This window comes from Plectropomus leopardus, chromosome 8 (assembly GCF_026936395.1).
Source record: "Plectropomus leopardus strain MGB_pleo_1.0 chromosome 8, ASM2693639v1, whole genome shotgun sequence".
NCBI classification, from domain to species: domain Eukaryota; kingdom Metazoa; phylum Chordata; class Actinopteri; order Perciformes; family Serranidae; genus Plectropomus; species Plectropomus leopardus.
Genome location: NC_142183.1, coordinates 33,382,448 through 33,402,145, shown reverse-complemented (window position 1 = coordinate 33,402,145; position 19,698 = coordinate 33,382,448). Strand labels below are relative to the sequence as shown.

At 37.6% G+C, this 19,698-nt stretch overlaps 2 protein-coding genes across 3 annotated transcripts in view; both read right to left on the bottom strand.

Moving 5' to 3' along the window:
* Nucleotides 1–8,660, bottom strand: part of uvssa (UV-stimulated scaffold protein A) — a 43,496-nt gene extending 34,836 nt beyond the window's left edge. For both annotated transcript variants that reach the window (XM_042493249.2, XM_088081395.1), the window contains exons 1-8: nucleotides 8,507–8,660; nucleotides 6,652–6,799; nucleotides 5,749–5,902; nucleotides 5,258–5,434; nucleotides 3,916–4,036; nucleotides 2,535–3,038; nucleotides 1,451–1,560; nucleotides 1,024–1,152 (exon numbers count right to left, since the gene is read on the bottom strand). In XM_042493249.2, coding sequence (XP_042349183.2) covers nucleotides 1,024–1,152; nucleotides 1,451–1,560; nucleotides 2,535–3,038; nucleotides 3,916–4,036; nucleotides 5,258–5,434; nucleotides 5,749–5,902; nucleotides 6,652–6,761 — 1,305 coding nt within the window. In that variant the 5' untranslated portion in view covers nucleotides 6,762–6,799; nucleotides 8,507–8,660. The remainder of the gene's footprint in view (nucleotides 1–1,023; nucleotides 1,153–1,450; nucleotides 1,561–2,534; nucleotides 3,039–3,915; nucleotides 4,037–5,257; nucleotides 5,435–5,748; nucleotides 5,903–6,651; nucleotides 6,800–8,506) is intronic.
* A 1,345-nt stretch (nucleotides 8,661–10,005) lies between these two features.
* Nucleotides 10,006–18,582, bottom strand: sil1 (SIL1 nucleotide exchange factor). Its single transcript, XM_042493551.2, has 12 exons — nucleotides 18,453–18,582; nucleotides 17,454–17,566; nucleotides 16,099–16,243; nucleotides 15,824–15,929; nucleotides 15,560–15,665; nucleotides 14,671–14,757; nucleotides 14,013–14,108; nucleotides 13,123–13,244; nucleotides 12,354–12,450; nucleotides 12,104–12,268; nucleotides 11,800–11,964; nucleotides 10,006–10,480 (listed from the first exon to the last, which is right to left on the bottom strand). The coding sequence occupies exons 2-12, from the start codon at nucleotides 17,559–17,561 to the stop codon at nucleotides 10,280–10,282; spliced, it is 1,398 nt and encodes a 465-aa protein (XP_042349485.1). The 5' UTR covers nucleotides 17,562–17,566; nucleotides 18,453–18,582; the 3' UTR covers nucleotides 10,006–10,279.
* Between the last annotated feature and the right edge of the window lie 1,116 nt (nucleotides 18,583–19,698).

Sequence of the window (19,698 nt, the reverse complement as noted above, 5' to 3'; positions counted from 1 at the left end):
TGATTTGAGGTAGCATGCTGCCATCTGCTGGCCATAGGCTCTACCAGTAAAATATTATAAATACAGTATAAGACAAGCATGTCCATTTTTGTGTCTGCATCAAACTGGTGGAAGATGGAAGATAAAATGTCAAAACATGGTTGAAATAATGTTAAAACCTGAAAATCTGTCATTCAGTGTAATTGTCTGCACTTCAGTTTAACTATTACATCTTTCAATAAACATTTAAAATACTAGTTAAAGTACTAATAGTTTTTCTATGCATCTTCTGATGAGTGTTGGCAAAAGTTGTACTAAAAAAGACCGCATCCTGCTATTTTATTTAAAGTATTAAAATAGGCAGGGGACAAATGTGTGTATGTATCCATACATCAGCAGCCTGTGCGCTTATCTTGTGTGATGTAAAATGGGTAAAATGGAAATGCTTAAATGCTATTGAGTGTTTATTTTCTTAGCCCATCAACCATGAGTGAGCTCCCTCTATAAGTGACTGCTGAGTGAGTCAGACATGAACTATGAACTAACCTTAGTTCTGCTATTCAAAAGATTTCTACACAACTGATTTAGACCGTCAGCAGAGGGATATAATTAGTGTTTTTGCATGTATTCACTTGTTTCAAAGTAAATGTAGTGTGTCCAAGAGTGGGAACTTGTCCTCTGTCTTTCATGTGTTAGTGGCGTAAATATTCAGCCAGGTTACTTGATGTACACTATATGGACAAAAGTATTGGGACACCTAAAATTTACACCTGCAGGAGCATTTATGGCATCCCATTCTAAATCCATAAGCAATAATATGCAGTTGGTTCCCCCTCTGCAGCTATAACAGCTTTCTTCAAGATTTTTGAGTGTGTATGTGGGAATGTTTGCCCTTTCATGCAGATTTTACAAACCTGGGGCAATGGGACTGAATAAAACATCTGAATTCAATGATTAAGAGGTGTGGTCCAATACTGTCTTCCATATAGTGTACCTTGAATCATCTCAACTAGTAGTTAGAATGTAACATTGTGTGTCACTCACCACTTTGCGGACCCTGTTCTTATAGTCAATGTGAAGCTCTTTGTGTTTCTGCAGGGCAGCTTCTAAAGTCCTCCTTAGATCCAGCGCCCTCCTCAACAGCTGCTGCTCAGCACCTGACTTGGTGAAGACCTACAAACACACACACACACACACACACACACACACACACACACACACACACACAAACACAAACACAAACACAAACACACACAGGGAAGAAAGGGAAGACAGGCAAACCTGTTACTGGGACAGTTGGACAGATCCAAGGCTTTCCATTATTCTTAGCTCTTGCAGTAGAAGAAGGAGTGTTAGCATTAGCATCAGTAACTAGAGGGTTGTTTTTTCATCTTGTACACTAATTTCTGTCCACACAATTTAATATGATTATTTATTCCTACATATTTTAGCCATGTGTGTTTGTACTAACCTGAACCCAGCCCTGCACAGCTGGGAGGTGTTTGGTTGTTATCAGTTTATGGAGGTCTATCATCGTGGAAACCACTGCCTCATTATCTTCTGTCTCCTTAACGTGAAGACCTGTGAGAGGGTGGTGAGAAAAAAAGCAAAGAAAAGACATATTTCACTGATACAGCCAGTGTCATAGTATAAAATCATTCCAGTATATACATTCATATCTATATATATTTATATCTAGATAGATATAGATAGTCTGTCTGTCTATATGTAATATACATTGACACTTAATTAGAAAAATGTCACTCTATGCCAATTATGAACTCAGCCTAAATAAAATTGTAAAAAACTGTTTCACTAACTTTTTTCATTAAAAAGTAGTTGAAACATTTCTACCTCCTGACCAGCACCACACATTTTTAGTAGAAACACACAGTAAACAACAAGTGATTGTGTATGTTATTGCGACGGTTTACAGCAGTAAACGATTATATTAAAAAAGGAACATGTAGTTTATCAAACTTACAATTACATTTTTTTATTGAACTTACCTATAATCATTATAGAAATTATGCATGATTGATATATTTTAAATTAACTTTTTTCTTAATCCCATAAACCCCCTTCAACTCTACAGAGTGCCCCTATAGGTACCTGTACCCCCATTTGAGAAACCCCGTCCAATTTCGGTACTTGGACAGTTTTTGACACTCTGAGGTGGGGTATAGCACAGTGTGTACATAAACACTGAGTTGCCAGTTTATGAGGTACACCTTGCTAAATGTACAAAATCAATTTGAATAACTAATAAAGCAGAAACGCAGTAATTCCGCGTCTGTCTCAGACTGTCAGAGACTGTGACAGACAGCTGATGAATTAAATATGATTGTTTTTGGGGAGACATATAGTTTGTGGTGCTGTTAGAATGTATTGCATTACATTGAATGGTGTCTTTATTATTTTGTCCACCCCCCCAAGGAATCAACACCGCTAAGATACTGTCAGCATTATAGTTTTAACAGTTAAACTACAACTATAGTAAACTAGAGTGTGTTGTATGACAGTACGAGTGGAGCTGTTCTAAACTGTGAACCCACCAGGACTGAGCTTCAGCTGCAGACTGTAGGAGTGAGAGACCAGGCCAGAGCTCCGAATGAAAGAGTCTTCATCCCGAGGATCCCCCTCCTCTTCTTCACTACTTCCCTCCTCCTCTCCGTCATCGTCCTCCTCCTCCTCCTCCTCCTCCTCCTCCTCTCCCTCATTGTCCTCCTCCTCTCCCTTCTTATCCTCCTGTTCGTTCTCATCCCTCCTCTCTTTCTCCTCTCTCTCATCTTCAGACCTCTCCATCTTTTCCTTCCCTTTTGTCCCGTTCCTGTTGTTCCCCTTTTCCTCTGTCGTTCCTTTGTCTTCTTTTCCTTCTCTCCACTCATCCTTCAGGTCCTTGCTGCAGCACGGCTGTTCATCCACTGATTCGTCGGCTGGTTGGGTGTTGGCACGGCTGTTGCTGGTGGTCCGGATGTCTGTGAGGTCAAACTCGGGGAAAAGCAGGTTCATGCAGGATTCCATCTCTGTCAGTGTCGCCTCGATTTCCTGATATGACTCTGACAAAGACACGATACAGAAAATGTCACATTCAAGCACAAAAACATTCTAGATCTTCACAGACCACACAGCATCATAGGGAGTGTGCTGGACTGTCAATTTAATCCAGTTCTTGACAATAAAAAAATCAATTAGTATTGTCATTATCACTGGCAGTAATGTTTTTAATTCTTACGGACTGTTTGGTGCATTTTACACACTTTTCATTTTGGTTGTGCTCTTGAATATGGCATACACTTTGCCAAGATAGTGTATTTTTGTTTATTATTGGAATTTCAACAAACAAAATGGTTACATTCATACTGTTAAGTGCAAACAATGCTCCACTGAAACCCATTTAAACTGCAATTTTTGATCCCACAGTCATCAAAGCATAAAACATGCATTGTATTATTTCGGGGTGTCATTTTGGGCTTTTGCCTTGGAATCTGTTGTATGCACTATTTTCTACCTGATGACATAATGTTTTACTTTTATTTATATGGCATATTGAGAAAATGCATGCTATTTCCACTAGAGGCACTGTCACAATCAGTGTTGCTGCTCATCATTGGCATATTCCAGGCTGTGATAATTTAAAAAATCTACTTAGCATGTAGTATATTGAAAAAAAATCCATTTTTGTGTTTTTTCATCTAAAAACATAGTGACATCACGACAAAAGCCTGGCTTTTAAAGGGTAAAATTTCTGAAAATTAATGAATATCTCATATTTTTAATTACAACTAATCTTAAAATATAAACTCAATGAAAGTAGAAAATCATATTACTGTAAAATATTTTTTAAAGCCTGATTTTGAAAAGCACATTTTGAGCACAGAGCAATACAAATGTGTATTAACGCAGGCCCTAAGGGTTAAACAATGTGGCATTTACCCTCCATGTCTTTGGAGGCTGCCTCCACCCTCTCCTTGTAGATCCTCTCCATTTTCCTCTGTCGCTCCTCCTCCCTCCTCCTCTCTGCTACCGTCCTGGCCTCAGCATCCTGGAAGTCAACCTGACAACACGGACGCATCACATCGCTTACAACATGGAAACGCAGTCAGCAACGGTAGCACGAAAAAGGACTGAGAGTGAACATAGCAGCTCCATGTCACCCAGTGTCATCATTAGGTGAACATTTTCATCTGTCCTCCAACACTTCGATTTATGAGAAAGGGGGGCAAATTTTTCTAAAGCTCAGAGGGTTGCTTCATTTCTGTGAAGTGCACTATCTCAATGCATTGTGTCAGAGCTTGTGTCAGATGAAGAAACCCATGTGACTTATGACGTCAACCTCACAAAGCTGCTAGCATGACTGCAGACTATTAGTCTTGAGCAACGTGAGAACCATGTTGCCATATAATGGTTGGGGAAACAGTGCCTTCTGTGTCTGAGATATGACATTGAGCAATGGCCAGAAAAGTGTTTTTGCAGAACATTATGATGTCACAGTAAGGTTGACCTTTTGGACATAAAAAGTCGTTATTATTTCCTATTAGACATTTGTGTGAAAAGTTGTCAGTGTTAGCATGTGAATTCTTGAGAAAACATGTTTGCTGAGGTCACAGTTACCAGATTCATTCAGCTCATTCTTGAGTCCAAGGGGATGTTTGTGCCAAATTTGAGAGAACTCTGTCAAGGTGTTCTTGAGATACTGCATTCACCAGCGTGCAACAGATGCAGTCACAGTGACCTTGACCTTTGATCACCAAAATCTAATCAATTCATACTTCACTCAAAGTGCTCATTTGTGCCGAACTTGAAGAAGCTGTGACCTTTGCCTTTTACCACCAAAATCTAATCAGTTCATTGTTGAGTCCAACTGAATGTTTGTGCCAAATTTGAAAAACTCCCTCAAAGTGTTCTTGAGAGTTTATGTTCGCAAGCATGAGATAGACGAGGTCACCGTGATCTTTGACCACCAAAATCTAATCAGTTCATCCTTGAGTCTAAGTGAACATTTTTGCCTTATTTGCTGAAATTCTGCAAGCTACTGTGTATGGAACTGTTATGATACCTGCATGATTGTAAATCTTTACAGGCAAAATATCAGCACAAAAATGTGGAAAAACTTTGATAGACTAACTTCACTGTGTGCTGTATTTTACATTGTGGTTGCTTTCAGTCTTTTAATTCATCAACAGAATCTTGATGGGAAATTTGAAATGTTTCTCCTTAGCTATCATTGCGTTATTGCACAGTTTGTCCAGTAGCAACAAAAGAAAAAGTCTCCTACCTTCTTAACCTGTTTGAGGAAGTGGTAGCCGAGCGCTAACTTCTTATAAGCTGTCCCAAAAGAGGCCTGCCATGACTGGACAGTCTGGATGGCCAGTGACCTCAGCTTCCTGGCTACTTCTTTGGGAGGAGGGAGAGGCTGCTCCGAGTCTGTCTCTACTGTCAACTCCAAGAACTCCTACAGGAGAGGGAGGATCGAGAGAGATGAGGAGAGAAAAGGGAGATGATAGGAACATGCTACACTTGATATCCCAAAAATACACAGATACATTTCGTAACTGCTCAGGTTACACAGCGAGACATTTATTTCCATAACTGACTTGTAATGACCTGAATAAGACCTGCACCTGAGTATAATAAGATGACAGGTGTGAAAACAAATTCAAATGCATATTATAATATTATACATATTAACTCGTAAAACTAGGTGCTGTGGTGTTTGGTGTGAGATAACTACGTGAGAGGAGCGTTTGGTGTACATGATGTCCGTACCTGGAAGTTGTCCACCAGCAGCGTTCTGAAGTGGTGTGACCTGGAGAACAGCTCACTGGCTATCTGGAAGGCAGACAGTCGGATCTCGGCGTGTTCTTGGTTCAGTTGAGACATCACAGAGTGGTACACTTGGTCTATGCAGTCATTGGACACTCTGAGAGGAATGACACACACAGAGTGAACACTATTAACGATTTGTCATTAAATCTTACACCATCTGTGTGAAAATACTGTATTATTTCTGTTATTTATATTCTTATAATCATGCAAATTCCAACTTTACCACAATGTTTTTAAATGATTTCCCACTACAAATCTTTTGCCATCAAACTGTCTACAAACAAGTTGTTTAACCCCTTAGGCCCGTTTAATAATGCACACACTCATATCGCTCTGCGATTTCACCTGTTAGTATAGACCACATTTTTCCATTGAGTGTTGACAACATCCATTTTTGATTCCAAACAAAGACCACAGCAGGTGTGTGATCAATCATCTGAAGACGTTTTACCCATTAGGAGAGTTGAGTTACCCCTTTTTTGATGGTTGAATGTAGTGATTTATACGCACAACAAAGTTTTTTAGTGACCACAGAGCACATTTTGCATTATTAGAGATATTAAAAAAACTTTTTCATGGCCTGATGGATATATAAAGGGGCCCCAGTGCAAAAAACAATGATGTGAGCCCAGTTTACAACTTTAAATATGTGTCGCAATTGAGCAAGATTTTTTGTTCTTGTTGGGCTTTTTTGGCCTTTATTTAAAAGGACAGCTAGAGAGATGACAGGAAAGAGGGATGAGAGACTGGGGATGACACACAGCAAAGGGCCGCCAACTGGACTCAAACCCGGGGCCACTTCAACAAGGAATGAATTATTCTTCTGGGTAGTTAGAAACATACTTGCAGATCTTCTTGATTTCCTTCATTTTGTCCTGGTTGAGCTGTGGCTGTCCTGATGTGGTCAGCTCCTCCACCAGCTCCGACAGCCTGTCCCTCTGAGACAACTCCATCACTGCTCATTAACACACGTGCCAACGGGAACACACCGCTGATGACGAAAATGAGATTACATGGAGTGAAATTCTCCAGCTTAATCATTTAACAAGACAGACAACAATAATATCTGTGTCAAAATAAATAAATAAATGGAAACGTGAGGTGTGAATCCTGGTGAAAACTATGATCAGCTACACGAGTGCTGGGAAGATATACAAAGAGAGAAACACTACATGATATAGAAATGTTGCTATCACAAAAAATACTGGCTTACATTGTTTAAGTGTTGAATGCACTTTTGAAAAATCAAGCTTAAAAATGTTTTTAGATAAAAAAAAACACACACAAAAAAATCAATTACTTGCAATGTACGACATGCAAAGTAGATCACAGTTTTTTGGATTGTCATAGCCTTGTATACGTCAGTGATTTGCAGCAACATTGCTTTTGATACATTGTTATTTTTTTGTGCAGTTTAAAACACTCACACTCATACCGCTCTGCACACAAAATGGGCTTTTCAGAATCAGGCTTTAAAAAATATTATACATGAATACGATTTTCTACTATTATTGAGTTAATTGTTTTATCCCACATTAGTCCTAATCATAAATATGAAATAGTTACTAATTTTTTTTTTTTAATTTTAACCCTTGCCAGGTTTTTTTCATGATGCCACTATGTTTTTAGATGACTTAACTTCATACACAGTCTAACGCAATTGATATTACTGACACAGGTTTTGTTCTAACTGTGATTTCACTTTTATAAGTTCTAGTTTATGGTGGTGTATGACAGTGCACTTAGTGGAAATAGCATGTTTTTTTTCTCCAAATGCCAATAATGGGTTTTAAAAATGACATCATCAGGTGGAAAATAGTAAAAATAAGAAATTCCATGGCAAAAGTCTAGAATGACACCCTGAAATACCACAATGCATGTTTTTGTCTTTTAATGGCTGTGGGATCAAAAATGTCAGTCTGAATGGGTTTCAGTGGTGCATTTTTTTGCACTTAACAGTATGAATGCAACAATTCTGTTTCCACACAGTAACTTAGACTTATTGTAGGAGCTGAGCCGGAAATTTCAAGATTCAACAAAAATACATAATCTTGCCATAATGTATACCATATGCATGAACACAGTCAAATTATCAAAAATGAAGAATGAAAAGCTTGTAAAATGCAAATAGTAAGGGTTAAAACAAATACGTAAGAGTATTTTGGTGTTACAGAAGTCCTCCCATAGTACCATCAGAAATGTCTAAATTCTCATGCTTAAAACAACTGCACTGTGGGCTGTAATATATTTAGAATATCACAAAGTATATTGTAGATACTCCGCTATATCACAGTTATAAGGAAAGGTCATGTACCCACCACATGTATTAAGCTGGACTGTAACGATAATGCAGGCGAGCAGCCCACACACCATGTATAATGATTTAATTTAGCCAGCTTACGCTAATTAACGTTTTAATTAACAACAAAAACTCAAATTTGCAATTTTTTAGTCTGTTTATATATTCTAATCTGTTTTATCAAATTTTAAAGGAAAAATATAGAGAAGGAAGTGGCTACAAATCCTATCCTCGCGGTACCTCTCCAGGTGAAAGTCCAGGTCGTGTTGAAAATGAATTCATAGGTTAGCACTTTGTTAGCTGCTACCATGCTAATAAATGTAAACACAGCTTGTGTCTTTAAGCAGCGCGGAATATTAGCTTGTTTAAATGAATACACTGACTCAGTCGGTTACCTACCTGTTAGCTCCAAGTGACCAAAGAAACAAGTAGTCCATTCATGACAAAAGCCAGTAAATTACCGGCTGTTATTTAACACCGTTCATGGACGATCATCCTTCGATAACGTTAGATATGTAAACATCACTATTTCCGGTAGCTGTTTGTACCACCGGTTCGACCTTTCATAATAAAAGCCTCGAAAAGAATAATGACCTTTGTGGGAAGATTTATCAAGTAAAATGAGAAAAATTAGTAACTGATAAAAATATTACCATGAAACTCCCCCAAGCTGATTACTTACAGCTAGATATTTTTTTATATTACAAGTTTTTTTAAAAAAAAGAGTATGCTCAAATATGGTACCTAATTAAATGTAAACAGATTTACTTATCTTTCCAGAGCAGAAATCTTGACACTGAATCCACCTTTGAATTTTTTTGCTTTGTTTTTGACATATTAGGGTCAAGGGTGTCTCATTCTATCTATATAAATAAATCTATTTTCATTATGTTACCCAAAATTAATTTTTTATAAAACCTCTGTTAAACCTTTAGAACATAGATAGGAATAAAGCAGTTTGATGTATGTTAGTAATACTGCAATGGAGATTTTTGGCTCAGAGCATTAGGGAAAAAAAACTTACATTGAGAAAACGGCCTTTAAAGATATATATTGTAAAATTCTATACATTTTTAGACAAAAATAAGACACTAGGGTAATAGAAAAAAAAGAAAATCCCCCAGCTGATCACTTACACTAATACATTATGTTCTGCATTGCAAGTTTTTTTTAAATTAAATTTTATATGTTAATATGCAAATGAGACATCATGTAATTAAATATGCACTTTTTGCATAAATACCCAAATCAGAAATCCGAACTTTAATACATACCTGACTGTGTGATTCTGTAAGTTTCTGCACAATGTTGCTGGCTTTGAAATGTTCAACAAAGCTTCACTCTTATGTGGTTGATGACACAAGGGTCAATGGTATTTATTATCAGATCACATAACATGATAACTGCAGCATTGACAAGTCTGAACTGGAAACTGAAGCTACTAGATACTCTATCTTAAGATGCAGTCACATCATCATGAACAAAAAAATCGATATAGCACGATATCGATAAACAGATGCCAAGTATCGATTTTTTTATTACATGAATGATTGTTATTGCAAATATATATTAAATGTTTTAGAATAATAAAATCAATAGCTTTTTATATCTACTAGATACAGTTTGCAGCAATAAAAATGACTGAAGTTATAAACAGACTGAAAAATGTATCTTAGACATAACTGATGTTGGTAATGTTTTCCTTTGGGGACTTAATTTGCAGTTGAAAAAAGTCAATTGAAATGTATCACAAATGATGTTATCACAACAATCAGAATATTGTGTCGTGTAAAATCACAAAAAATATTGTTTTGTTATTTAAATATTGTGATATCTTGATAGTTGGTGGTCTGATTTCTGGTTGAACTTGAAGGTAACACAAAAATAAGAAAGAAACACCATCTTTACAAAAAATATTTATTCTTAAATTAGGCACACAAAATAAAATTATTTTACATGACAGCCTTTTTTCTGATCCCCACCCCCGTCCTAAAACAGTCGAATGCCACAGACGAAATCTTGATTTGCTCAAGTTCAGACTGTGTCTGCAAAAGGTCCATTGTCCTTGCACTTCATGCAGTGGACTCTTGTCTTCTGTCTTTCTGTGGTTGGTCGTGCAGGTTTTTAATATCTAAGCAGTCTTTAAGTCTGTGAAATGCCACAGTGCATTTATCATGTTTTCATCTTGACTTGTAGAGCATCTATAAGTTCTACAATCTCTGTGAAGTAGCCGTTCTCCTCTCCGAGAATCATCTCTGACTGGACCATTTCCTGGTACTGGTGTCTGAGAGAGAGCAGAGAGCCCAGCAGAGAGCTGTCTGAGCGGTACTGATCCGAACACACGGGTGCCATCGCCAGGAGAGCCCGCAGAGCCTGAGAGAGGAATGACACAAACACTCAGAGCAAGTTCATTTATACACGTTGTTCATCTGTTCAGGCAGTCTGGCTCTCTGATTGGGTAACTTTAGTTTCTTTAACCCTGTGGGCCCGCTTTAATACCACACACGCTCATATCGCTCTGCACACAAAAGTCGCTTTTCAAAATCAAGCTCTGAAAAACATTATACAATAATATTATTTTCTACTTTGATTGACTTATTTTTTAAACATCAATCTTAATCATAAACATCAAATATTCATTAATTTCTGGATATTTTAACCATTTAAATGTCAGGTTTTTGTCATGATGCTGCTATGTTTTAAAATGAAAAAAAACAGACAAACAAAAATTGAATTATTTTCAATATGCAGCATGCTGAGTAGATTTTGTTTTTGATGATCACAGCCTGGGGTTTGTCAATGATTAGCAGCAACATTGACAGTAACAGTGCACCTGGTTGTAATAGCATGTATTTTCTCCATATGCCAAATACGGTAAAAATGAGGCGGAAAATAGTAAAAAGTGGGATCAAAAATTGTTCAGTTTGAACAGGTTTCAGTGGAGCAATTTTTGCACTTAACAGTATGAATGTAACAATTTTTTTGCCACAGTCTATTTTAGACTTATTGTAGGAAATGAGCTGGAAATTCCAAGATCAAACAAAAATATACAATTTCACCAAAATGTATGCCATATGCATGACCACAGCCAAAATTATCAAAAAATAAAGAAGTATAAGCTGTTAAAATGCACCGAACAGTCTCTAGGGTCAAACTTGAACCATACTTTTCCATGTTTTTGTGTCCTAGTGATAAGATTATTTTCCTAAATCGGTACTGAGTGCTACATTACAGGCTTCAATGTAACCACTCTGGCATGTTTTCACAGTACACATGGTTCTTGAAGGCTTTCGTTGAGAGTGCTTTCTGTTAGAAATCTATTTTGTTTAACCAAAAACTGTGACCTGTTTTCCTAACTGTAACCAAGAAATCCTATCGAGGTAGAAAGCCCTCAAGGGAAACTTCCCCTAAATGCACATATCTTCAATGTACGTCCTCTAAAGTGTTTGTTTTTTCCAGTGGACAAGCTCAAATTGTTATTCTAGTCTTTCGACATTCTGTTAAGGATCCATACAGAGACAGACCTTATTGCTAAACAGTAACATCCTTTTGTGTTTAGGAAAGCCTTAATTAGTTGCATAGACACAAAAACATAGGGAAATAGAGTCTAGATTAAAACATATCAGAGTTTCCCTTTAAATGCAAATACTGGTTAATTAGATTGAATCTTCAGCATATCAAAGTGAGTCCACCTTCTCCCTGTAGTCGTGCTCGGTGGACTGCAGCAGCTGTGGGACCAAACTGCACCAGCCCTTCTCCAGCAGCTCCCCCTGCAGGGACACCTTCGAGTACTGCCGCACCCGCTCTTCATGGGAGGCGTCCTGCACCAGGTCCAGACCTGCCTGAGAGATCAGCTCCTGGTGGTGAAGGAGAGACCAGCATCAGCGTCAACCGGGGCCTTAGAGTCTGAGCCATTGCATGAAAATTGTTCTTCTTTGCTATAAAAATAAATCTCGATGAAATTTTACGTCTTGACTAACAGTTTGTGGGTCGTACCTTCTCACTGATCATGTCATATAACATGGTGACGATGCGTGTCCGCAGAACTCCGCCTCCGTCTTCCCTGAACAGCTCTGATAGGACCTGCAGCCCTCCGTGTGACAGGAAGTGGCGCTGCGCGTAGGGGAAGTTACGCAGGAGGGAGGCCACTGCGAACAGAACCTGGCGCACAGAAAACACGAGAGCTGAATTTCACGTTTGTACGCACCTTTGAGACAATAATGATGATGGGGAATGGTGTTGGTACCTTCTTCTTGACTTGGAGCGGCTGCGCAGTGGCCAGCATGGTTAAGAGTGTCTGCAGAGCTCCACTCTCCACAGCCTTCACCTGGACAGCCGGGTTACTGCGAGACACAGAGACGCACCGTTAGTAGCTGTTATGAGGCATTTCCACCAGGAGGTTGGTTCGGTGCAGTTCAATTCGGTATGCTTTTTTTTGCGTTTCTACTGTGAAAAGTTGGGGATGGTACCTTTAAGCTACATTTCTATCACAGACTTTTGGTATAGGACCTTTGGAATCAAAAGTACCACCTACAAAAAGGTTCCTAGAACCTAGATCTGTGTGGTGTTTCCTCCGCAGACGGTACTCCTAAATGTGGGAGGGGTTGTTGTCACTTGCTGCTCATCTGTGATACAGAGAGGAAACACAGTGAGTGCTGTCGAACAGAGCAGCGAGTGACAACAACCCCGCCCACATGTAAGAATACTGTCTACAGCGGAAACCATATACGGATCTATACCTTCATAGGTGGAACTTTTGGTTCCAGAGGTACTTTAAAGAAAGCTTTTGACGTAAACATAGCTTTAGAAATTTAAACATGATGAAACAGTGGCACTGACATGAAGCACCTGTGGATTTTGTGTTTCCACCTCCTGTGCTGAGCAACTACAGCGAGGTGTGTTTAAACACAGAGGAGAGATATTGTACAGCTGTAGTGGAGAAGTGAAGATTACTTAGTAAGATGTGAAGCACATCAGTCGGATTTTTGTTTACTATAATAAACAGCTGTTTGTACCTGGCCACAGCAGATCCCAGGACAAACGCACACCTCTCCTGTAATCTGAAGTCAGAGCTGTTGAGACCATCCAGAATGAGCTGGAGACCCCCCATCGAACAAAGGGTCTGAGCGTTATCCACCTAACACACACACAGACACACACACACACACACAGTGGTGGTATTTATATCCTTTACTTAAGTAAAAGTACTAGAGTAGTGATAAAGTAATAAAACAGCCAGCACCCAAAAACTCAGTTAAAAAAATAACAGAAAAACACCCCAAAACTCTAAATTATTTAAAAAAAAATAAATAAAACACCCAAAAATCAAAATTATTTTTAAAAATATTTTAAAAAAAACCCAAACTCTACATTTTAAGAGAAGACAAAAAAACACCCCAAAAGTCAACATTGTTTTTTTAAAAAGAAGAAAAAAAACCCCTACAAACTCATAATTACAAAAAACAGTTACAAAACGCCAAATTATTTTTAAAACAACAAAAAAGATAAAGACTTAAATGTTTATCAAAATAGTAGGCAATTAATTTTCTTTAATTGGACCGATTGGTTAATCAATTAATCATTGCAGCTGTACTTATATTATACACTTGAATTATAACACAACATCATATTTCAAGAACTGGTCTTATGTTTTTAATTAAAAAAAATCTTAACTTGTAAAATAAGTAAAGCTCTCAGATGATCGTAGTGAAGTAAAAAGTACAATATTTCCCTAAAGTAGCATTAAAAGAAAATACTCAATCAAAGTACAAGTACCTCAAATTCACACTTATATACAGTACTTGAGTAAATGTACTCAGCTACATTGCAACACTGCACAAACACCAACTTAAGTCCCAGAACATGTGAGCAAACGTGTTCAGAGCAGACGTGTCGGTTTGATTACCTGATGCACCAGGTACTCGAGCTCCAGCAGGATGCTCAGCCTCTGCTCTGTGGTCGAGTTGCTGCTGTTAAACTGGTCCAGCAGACGCCTCATGATCTGCACACCAACACAACACACTTGAGTCAGCCGAACAAACTACCACAAGACACGTTCTGCTGCTGCTTCACTGTTAAATACAATGCTTTACTGAGAAGTCGAGTACTGTCTGCAGCCTCTGATCAGAGCCCCTGAACTGAAAGTGTTGCCAAGGTAATTTTGTGGAAAAGCACTGAAAGATGTAATTAAAAGAAGTCCTTGACAATGCTGAAATTTTGGATGCAATCTGTTTTAATTAAACCATTCCCATCACGATGCCACATAGCAGCTCCAACTCTGCACCCTTACACACCTCCATACAGAAACAGCAGGAATACAGTGGAGAGAATTCATGGTCGCAATGTATTAAACGGTCTTACAGACCACCGCTGTCTACAGGGCTGCCTCCTCCACCGTCACCTCCTTTGCTGTGTGAAACTTTTGACTCCACCTTCTAGCACCATCTATTGGCTGTATCTACGCCATTATAAAGGTGCTGAGATGTTTACAACATTTTAAATAGACACATTTATTTTTGTACGTAAAGGGAGTATAAATGAGCCCTCGGGCCACTATGACGTACCTGAACATCCGTCTCTACCTGCAGGTCCAGCTGAGCCAAGTCTCTCTTTAGCTCCTCAATGGGACGAAACTTCGATGCCACAGAGTCCTACAGACACACGGCAGGAGAGGACACATTCAGCATCGTTTGAGTGTGATATGTTGTTTAATTATAAAATAAGCTGCACACAATTTTTTAAAATAATATTATTAGTAAATAATAATAATATATTTTATTATCTTTTAAACAATAAATACACACAACATTAATTACACATCACATTAACATTTTTTACAAGCTTAACCCTTTAAAACCCACGCAAATTTGCTAGATTTCTTTCAGAAACATGGAAAAACAGTTTAAAAAAATTACCTGAAATTACCAAAATTACAAAAAAAAAACAACCAAACAAAAAACAAACAGGAAAGTAAAACATAAAAATATTATTTAGTTTTATTTTTTATTCTGAAAAATAATATTAAATATGTAATAATAATAACTAGAATTATATTTCTTTGGAAAAGTTCCCCTTGCTTTTTAAAAAACATATTCTTTAAATCTACTAATTTCTTGCAATATTACTTGCCAAGATGCTCACTGCCTTTTTTCCCATGTTTTTGAAAGAAATCAAACCCATTTGCTTGGGGTTAAAAGATTTTAAAAAGAATATTAGTAAAATGATCTATTTCATTTACATTTTATTGTATTTCAATTTCCATTTTAGTGTTAAGAAAACAAATTGTGTGTATAAAATGCACATTTTTTAAATTATGTCAAAAAAACTAAAACTACATCTCAAATATTCTATATTTTCAGAAGTGATTCTATAACCTTGTAGTTAGTTTTGTTTTGATTTTGTATTAATGTGCTGTGTATGATTTACGCCTTCATTTCTCTGCCGTATTGTCACCTGTTGTTCTGCGTCTCTGCTCGCTGGGTTCATGTCCTCCTTCATCTTCTTCACGGCTCTTTTCAGCTCTTCAGGACTGAAGGAGTGCCGACTCTCCTCTGTCTCCCTGTACACACAGAATTTTACTGCTGACAGAATATTCACATTTTGCTTTGCTCATAGCAAAACTAAGCTGTGATCACTGCTGCTTGTACAAAGTATTCAACCTGTGAAATAAAAGAATAAAAGGCTTCTTTAAGTCTCAGGAGTTTCTCTGGACTGTACCTGTGCTCCTGGGTCCAGTATTTGAGCTGCTCCTCTCCCAGTCTGACCTCCCTCTGACCGGTCTGCAGATTCAGCCTCACATGGGAACCTGCGGGCACTGCCTGGCCTGCAAACACACGCACGCACACACACACACACACACACACACACACACACACACACACACACACACACACACACACACACACACACACACACACACACACACACACACACGGTAAGTGTAAAACAGAAAAGATGCTTTTTTATACCATGGCAGTGCAGCAGTACATTACCTGGTTTGAGTGTTTGCCACTCTTCATTAGGTTGGATCACCTCCAGATCTCCTTCATCTTCATCAACCACCACCTCCTCTTCTTCATCACCAACTACTGCCTCTGCTCCTTCTGTGTTCTCCACCACAGTTAAGGCCGAGTCAGACTGCGCACATGCACACACGCATACACGCACACGCACGCACACACACACACACACACACACACACACACACACACACACAAAAAAACATCTTGGGTATTTCATCTTGGCTACACTGACCATCAACATTCAAGTAGTACATATTAATACTACTATAGAAAAACTTTGCTCTTGAAAAGATCATATTCATAATGCGTGCTTGCATATTAGATGCACATAAGTTTTTGAGGACCGTTTTATTTCCCCTGCAATTATCCTGGATCAGTATGTAAGAACTCATATTTTGCTTGGGGCCACTTTTACAACATTTCTAGGACTTGAGGACATTCCTCAGATTTTAGGATGTTTCTTGGATTTCAAGGCATTTCTAAGATTTTATGACATTTCTGCCATTTTGGGATGCATTTAAGGACGTTTCTCAGATTTTAAGACATTTCTTGGATTTTAGGACATTTCTTGGATTTTAGGATGTTTCTAAAATTTTAGGACATTAGGGGCTTAGCCAGGACCTCTGTCAATGAGGTTTATGCACTCTGGTACCTGAGGTGTACTAAAGGTACAAAAACAATTCCCGGAGTGAATAACTTTATTTTTGAGTGTGAATTAGATATTGGTTGGGGGGCCAGCCAGCACTCTATTAGGGACAAGATTTGGTAATAAATGTCTCACAAATTGCAAGAAATTGATGCATTTAGAAAATCATTTTCACAAAGGATGGGAAAAATATCTAAGGGAAAAGAAAAAAAAGCTAGGGAAAATGTATCATAATTACATATTCAAAATTGTTTTACCAAATTATCATACTTTTAAGAACTTCTCCTGAGTCATTTCCCATTTTTTGTTGTTGTTGATGTTTATTAACTTTTTCGTATTCTTTTTAAAGGTTTTTTTTTAAATATATCTATAATTTTCAGGTAATTTTCTTGTACCTATTACTACTTTCTTGCATATTTTTGGGTCATATTTTCTTTCTTTGCTCATTGCTTTCTTTCCAAGTTTTTGGAGGAAAAAAGCCAATTTGCTTAGGTTTCAAAGGGTAAAAAGTCCCCAGAAAGAGAACACTTGACCCTCCTGAGGCCGGTAGGATAAATCAGACACTCTTTCCTGGAAGGGAACGTCCTCCCTCATGAGTAATCACATCTGTCCCCACCCCAAACCTGATGTAACGTGATCTAAAACATGAAAAAAAGACATGTAATCCAAAACAGCTCACCTTTTGGCCAAAAATGCTGCCGATATGACAGCAATGAAGCAACAAGAGAACAGCCAGGGTTAAGCAGCTGAACGAAGCTCCTGTGGTGCTGCAGGGTGTCAGTTTCATGGTGACTGAAACACAGCAAAGCGCAGCGGGATATCAGTAGGGGAGACCGGGGTTGTTTGGCACACAGAAACATAATGTAATGTAATGTAGCTCATCTGCTATGAAAGTCACTGGCTGTTTTTGACTAAATTTCACTTGCATAGTTTCAAAAGTAAAAAAAAAAAAAAGTCTGTGGACTAAAAGTAGATAGAGATTTTGAAAAATGATGAGTGATTTTAGCTGGCTGACATTTCACTTTTGAAGACATTCCTATAATTTCTCTCTGCCTCTCTCTATCACACACACACACACACACACACACACATATATACAACAGAACATATACAACATATATATATATATACAACAGAAGATGGAATATTAAGAAAAAAAATAAACGTAAGTAAATATTATAGCATATAATTATACCAATAAAAAGTAAATATTTAATAGTAATATTGAAAAGTAAATATTTAATAAATAAATACCAGTACAAAGAACAGTCGGTTCTTCATTAAAACATAAAGTGAGAAGTGCTATAGGTATCAAATCACTAAAATCTAAGGGTTTGGTTCAGATTTAGAGAGGGGGAAACACATCAACGGATTAACAGTCGACTCAACACCGGCAAAGAAATATTAGGAAACCATAAACGTTATCAGTCATTGTTACTTTAATTTGACTTATTCCCTTAGTATTGGCTGCTGTTAAAACACTATATAAGTAAGGTTATATGTGAAATAGCAAATGGGTTCATAAGAGTCTAATTTGTGACATGTAAACATGTCCATGAGCAGAGACCACAGACTGAGAGGTTAAACAGCAGAGGCTCACTGGCTGGATATGACAGAAATATTCACAGTAAAATAAAAGTTCTTTAGCTAACAGGATATCAGGTCAGCAACAACTCACCTGTATGGGACGTTTCAGGCGGCAGGCTGTCAATTTAATCCACGTAAACACTGAAGGTTCAGGTCCCGCAGACATCTGAAGTCTGCTGTGCGGCTGCTGTCGCTGTCCTCTCTGCTCTCATTGGTCCACGTGTGTCTTCTTCTTCTGTAGAGAGCCGTCACACAGGGGGACAAACCACTTCCGCCCCCTGCTGGCACGGAGCGGTAATAAGGACGCACAATATTATTTCAATGAACTTTATTCAACATTAATATCAAATAGTCAAAAAAGGCACATCATATCCTAGGAGTAGGAGTAAACAGATTATCGGCCTGGCTGATTATTTGGGCTGATATTTGGCATTTTGCCAATTATCTGCACAAAGTGTTTTCTCTGTCGCGCTCTCTCTTTTTTCTACTTTTTATTTATTCAACATAAAGACAACACATGCAGAATACAATGCAGAGGAGATGTTTACAATAACTTCACATACTTATCATATTGCTGGTCTTTTCATCCCGATTTTCAACACTGGCAAGTAACAAATTAATGGTAATGACATTTCCGAAAAAGCTCTTACCAGGTTGGCATTTACCTTTCAACTTGCTGTTCACAATCCAAGGAAAAGATCACATAAAATATACAAGTATGACAAAACAGTAATAACAACAAGTATAAATCAGAGTCTGCGTTTTATTTTAATGATCACCAGTAAAATGAATTAATTAAAACATGTAAAGAAAGTGTCAACATGGGGGGAATCTTTCACTTTGTAAAACCTCATTGAGCTATTTTTATTTATTCAATTTTCAATTTAAATTTTCAGTTGACTTTGTAAAAAATAGGTGCAGGGGATGTGCTGTATTTGATGTTGAAAGTGTCAGTTTTGATTAAAGATTTGCTAAAGGCTTTTAAACAGAGTTTTGTGTTGGAGGTTTGTTATATTTCAAATTCGAAATATTTTCAGTTTTATAAATGCATGTCAGTTCCAAATATTATTTATTGGTCTTATTAACCACTAATAATCTGTATGGGTATTGGCCCTGAAAAAGTTTCAGTTGACCCTGGTAAAGAGTAAATCACAAGACATAAAACAATAGAAAAAAACCCAAGTGATATATAAATTAGATGTAGATCTTTTTACATTTTGCAATATTTAAAATTTCTTTCATTTAGAAAAGCAATGTATGTGGAAGAGGTCTTAAGAAAACAACTTTTGTGAATAAAATACTTCGCAAAGATAATCAAGTTATTATTTCGTTTTTTT

Excerpts from the sequence above, each read along its gene's own strand:
- sil1 (XM_042493551.2), bottom strand. The coding sequence starts at position 17,561 with ATGAAACTGACACCCTGCAGCACCACAGGAGCTTCGTTCAGCTGCTTA. Across the intron at positions 12,269-12,353 it reads CGCTCCAAGTCAAGAAGAAG|GTTCTGTTCGCAGTGGCCTC; the intron begins GTACCAACACCA and ends TCTGTGCGCCAG. Across the intron at positions 10,481-11,799 it reads AGCACGACTACAGGGAGAAG|GCTCTGCGGGCTCTCCTGGC; the intron begins GTGGACTCACTT and ends TTCCTCTCTCAG.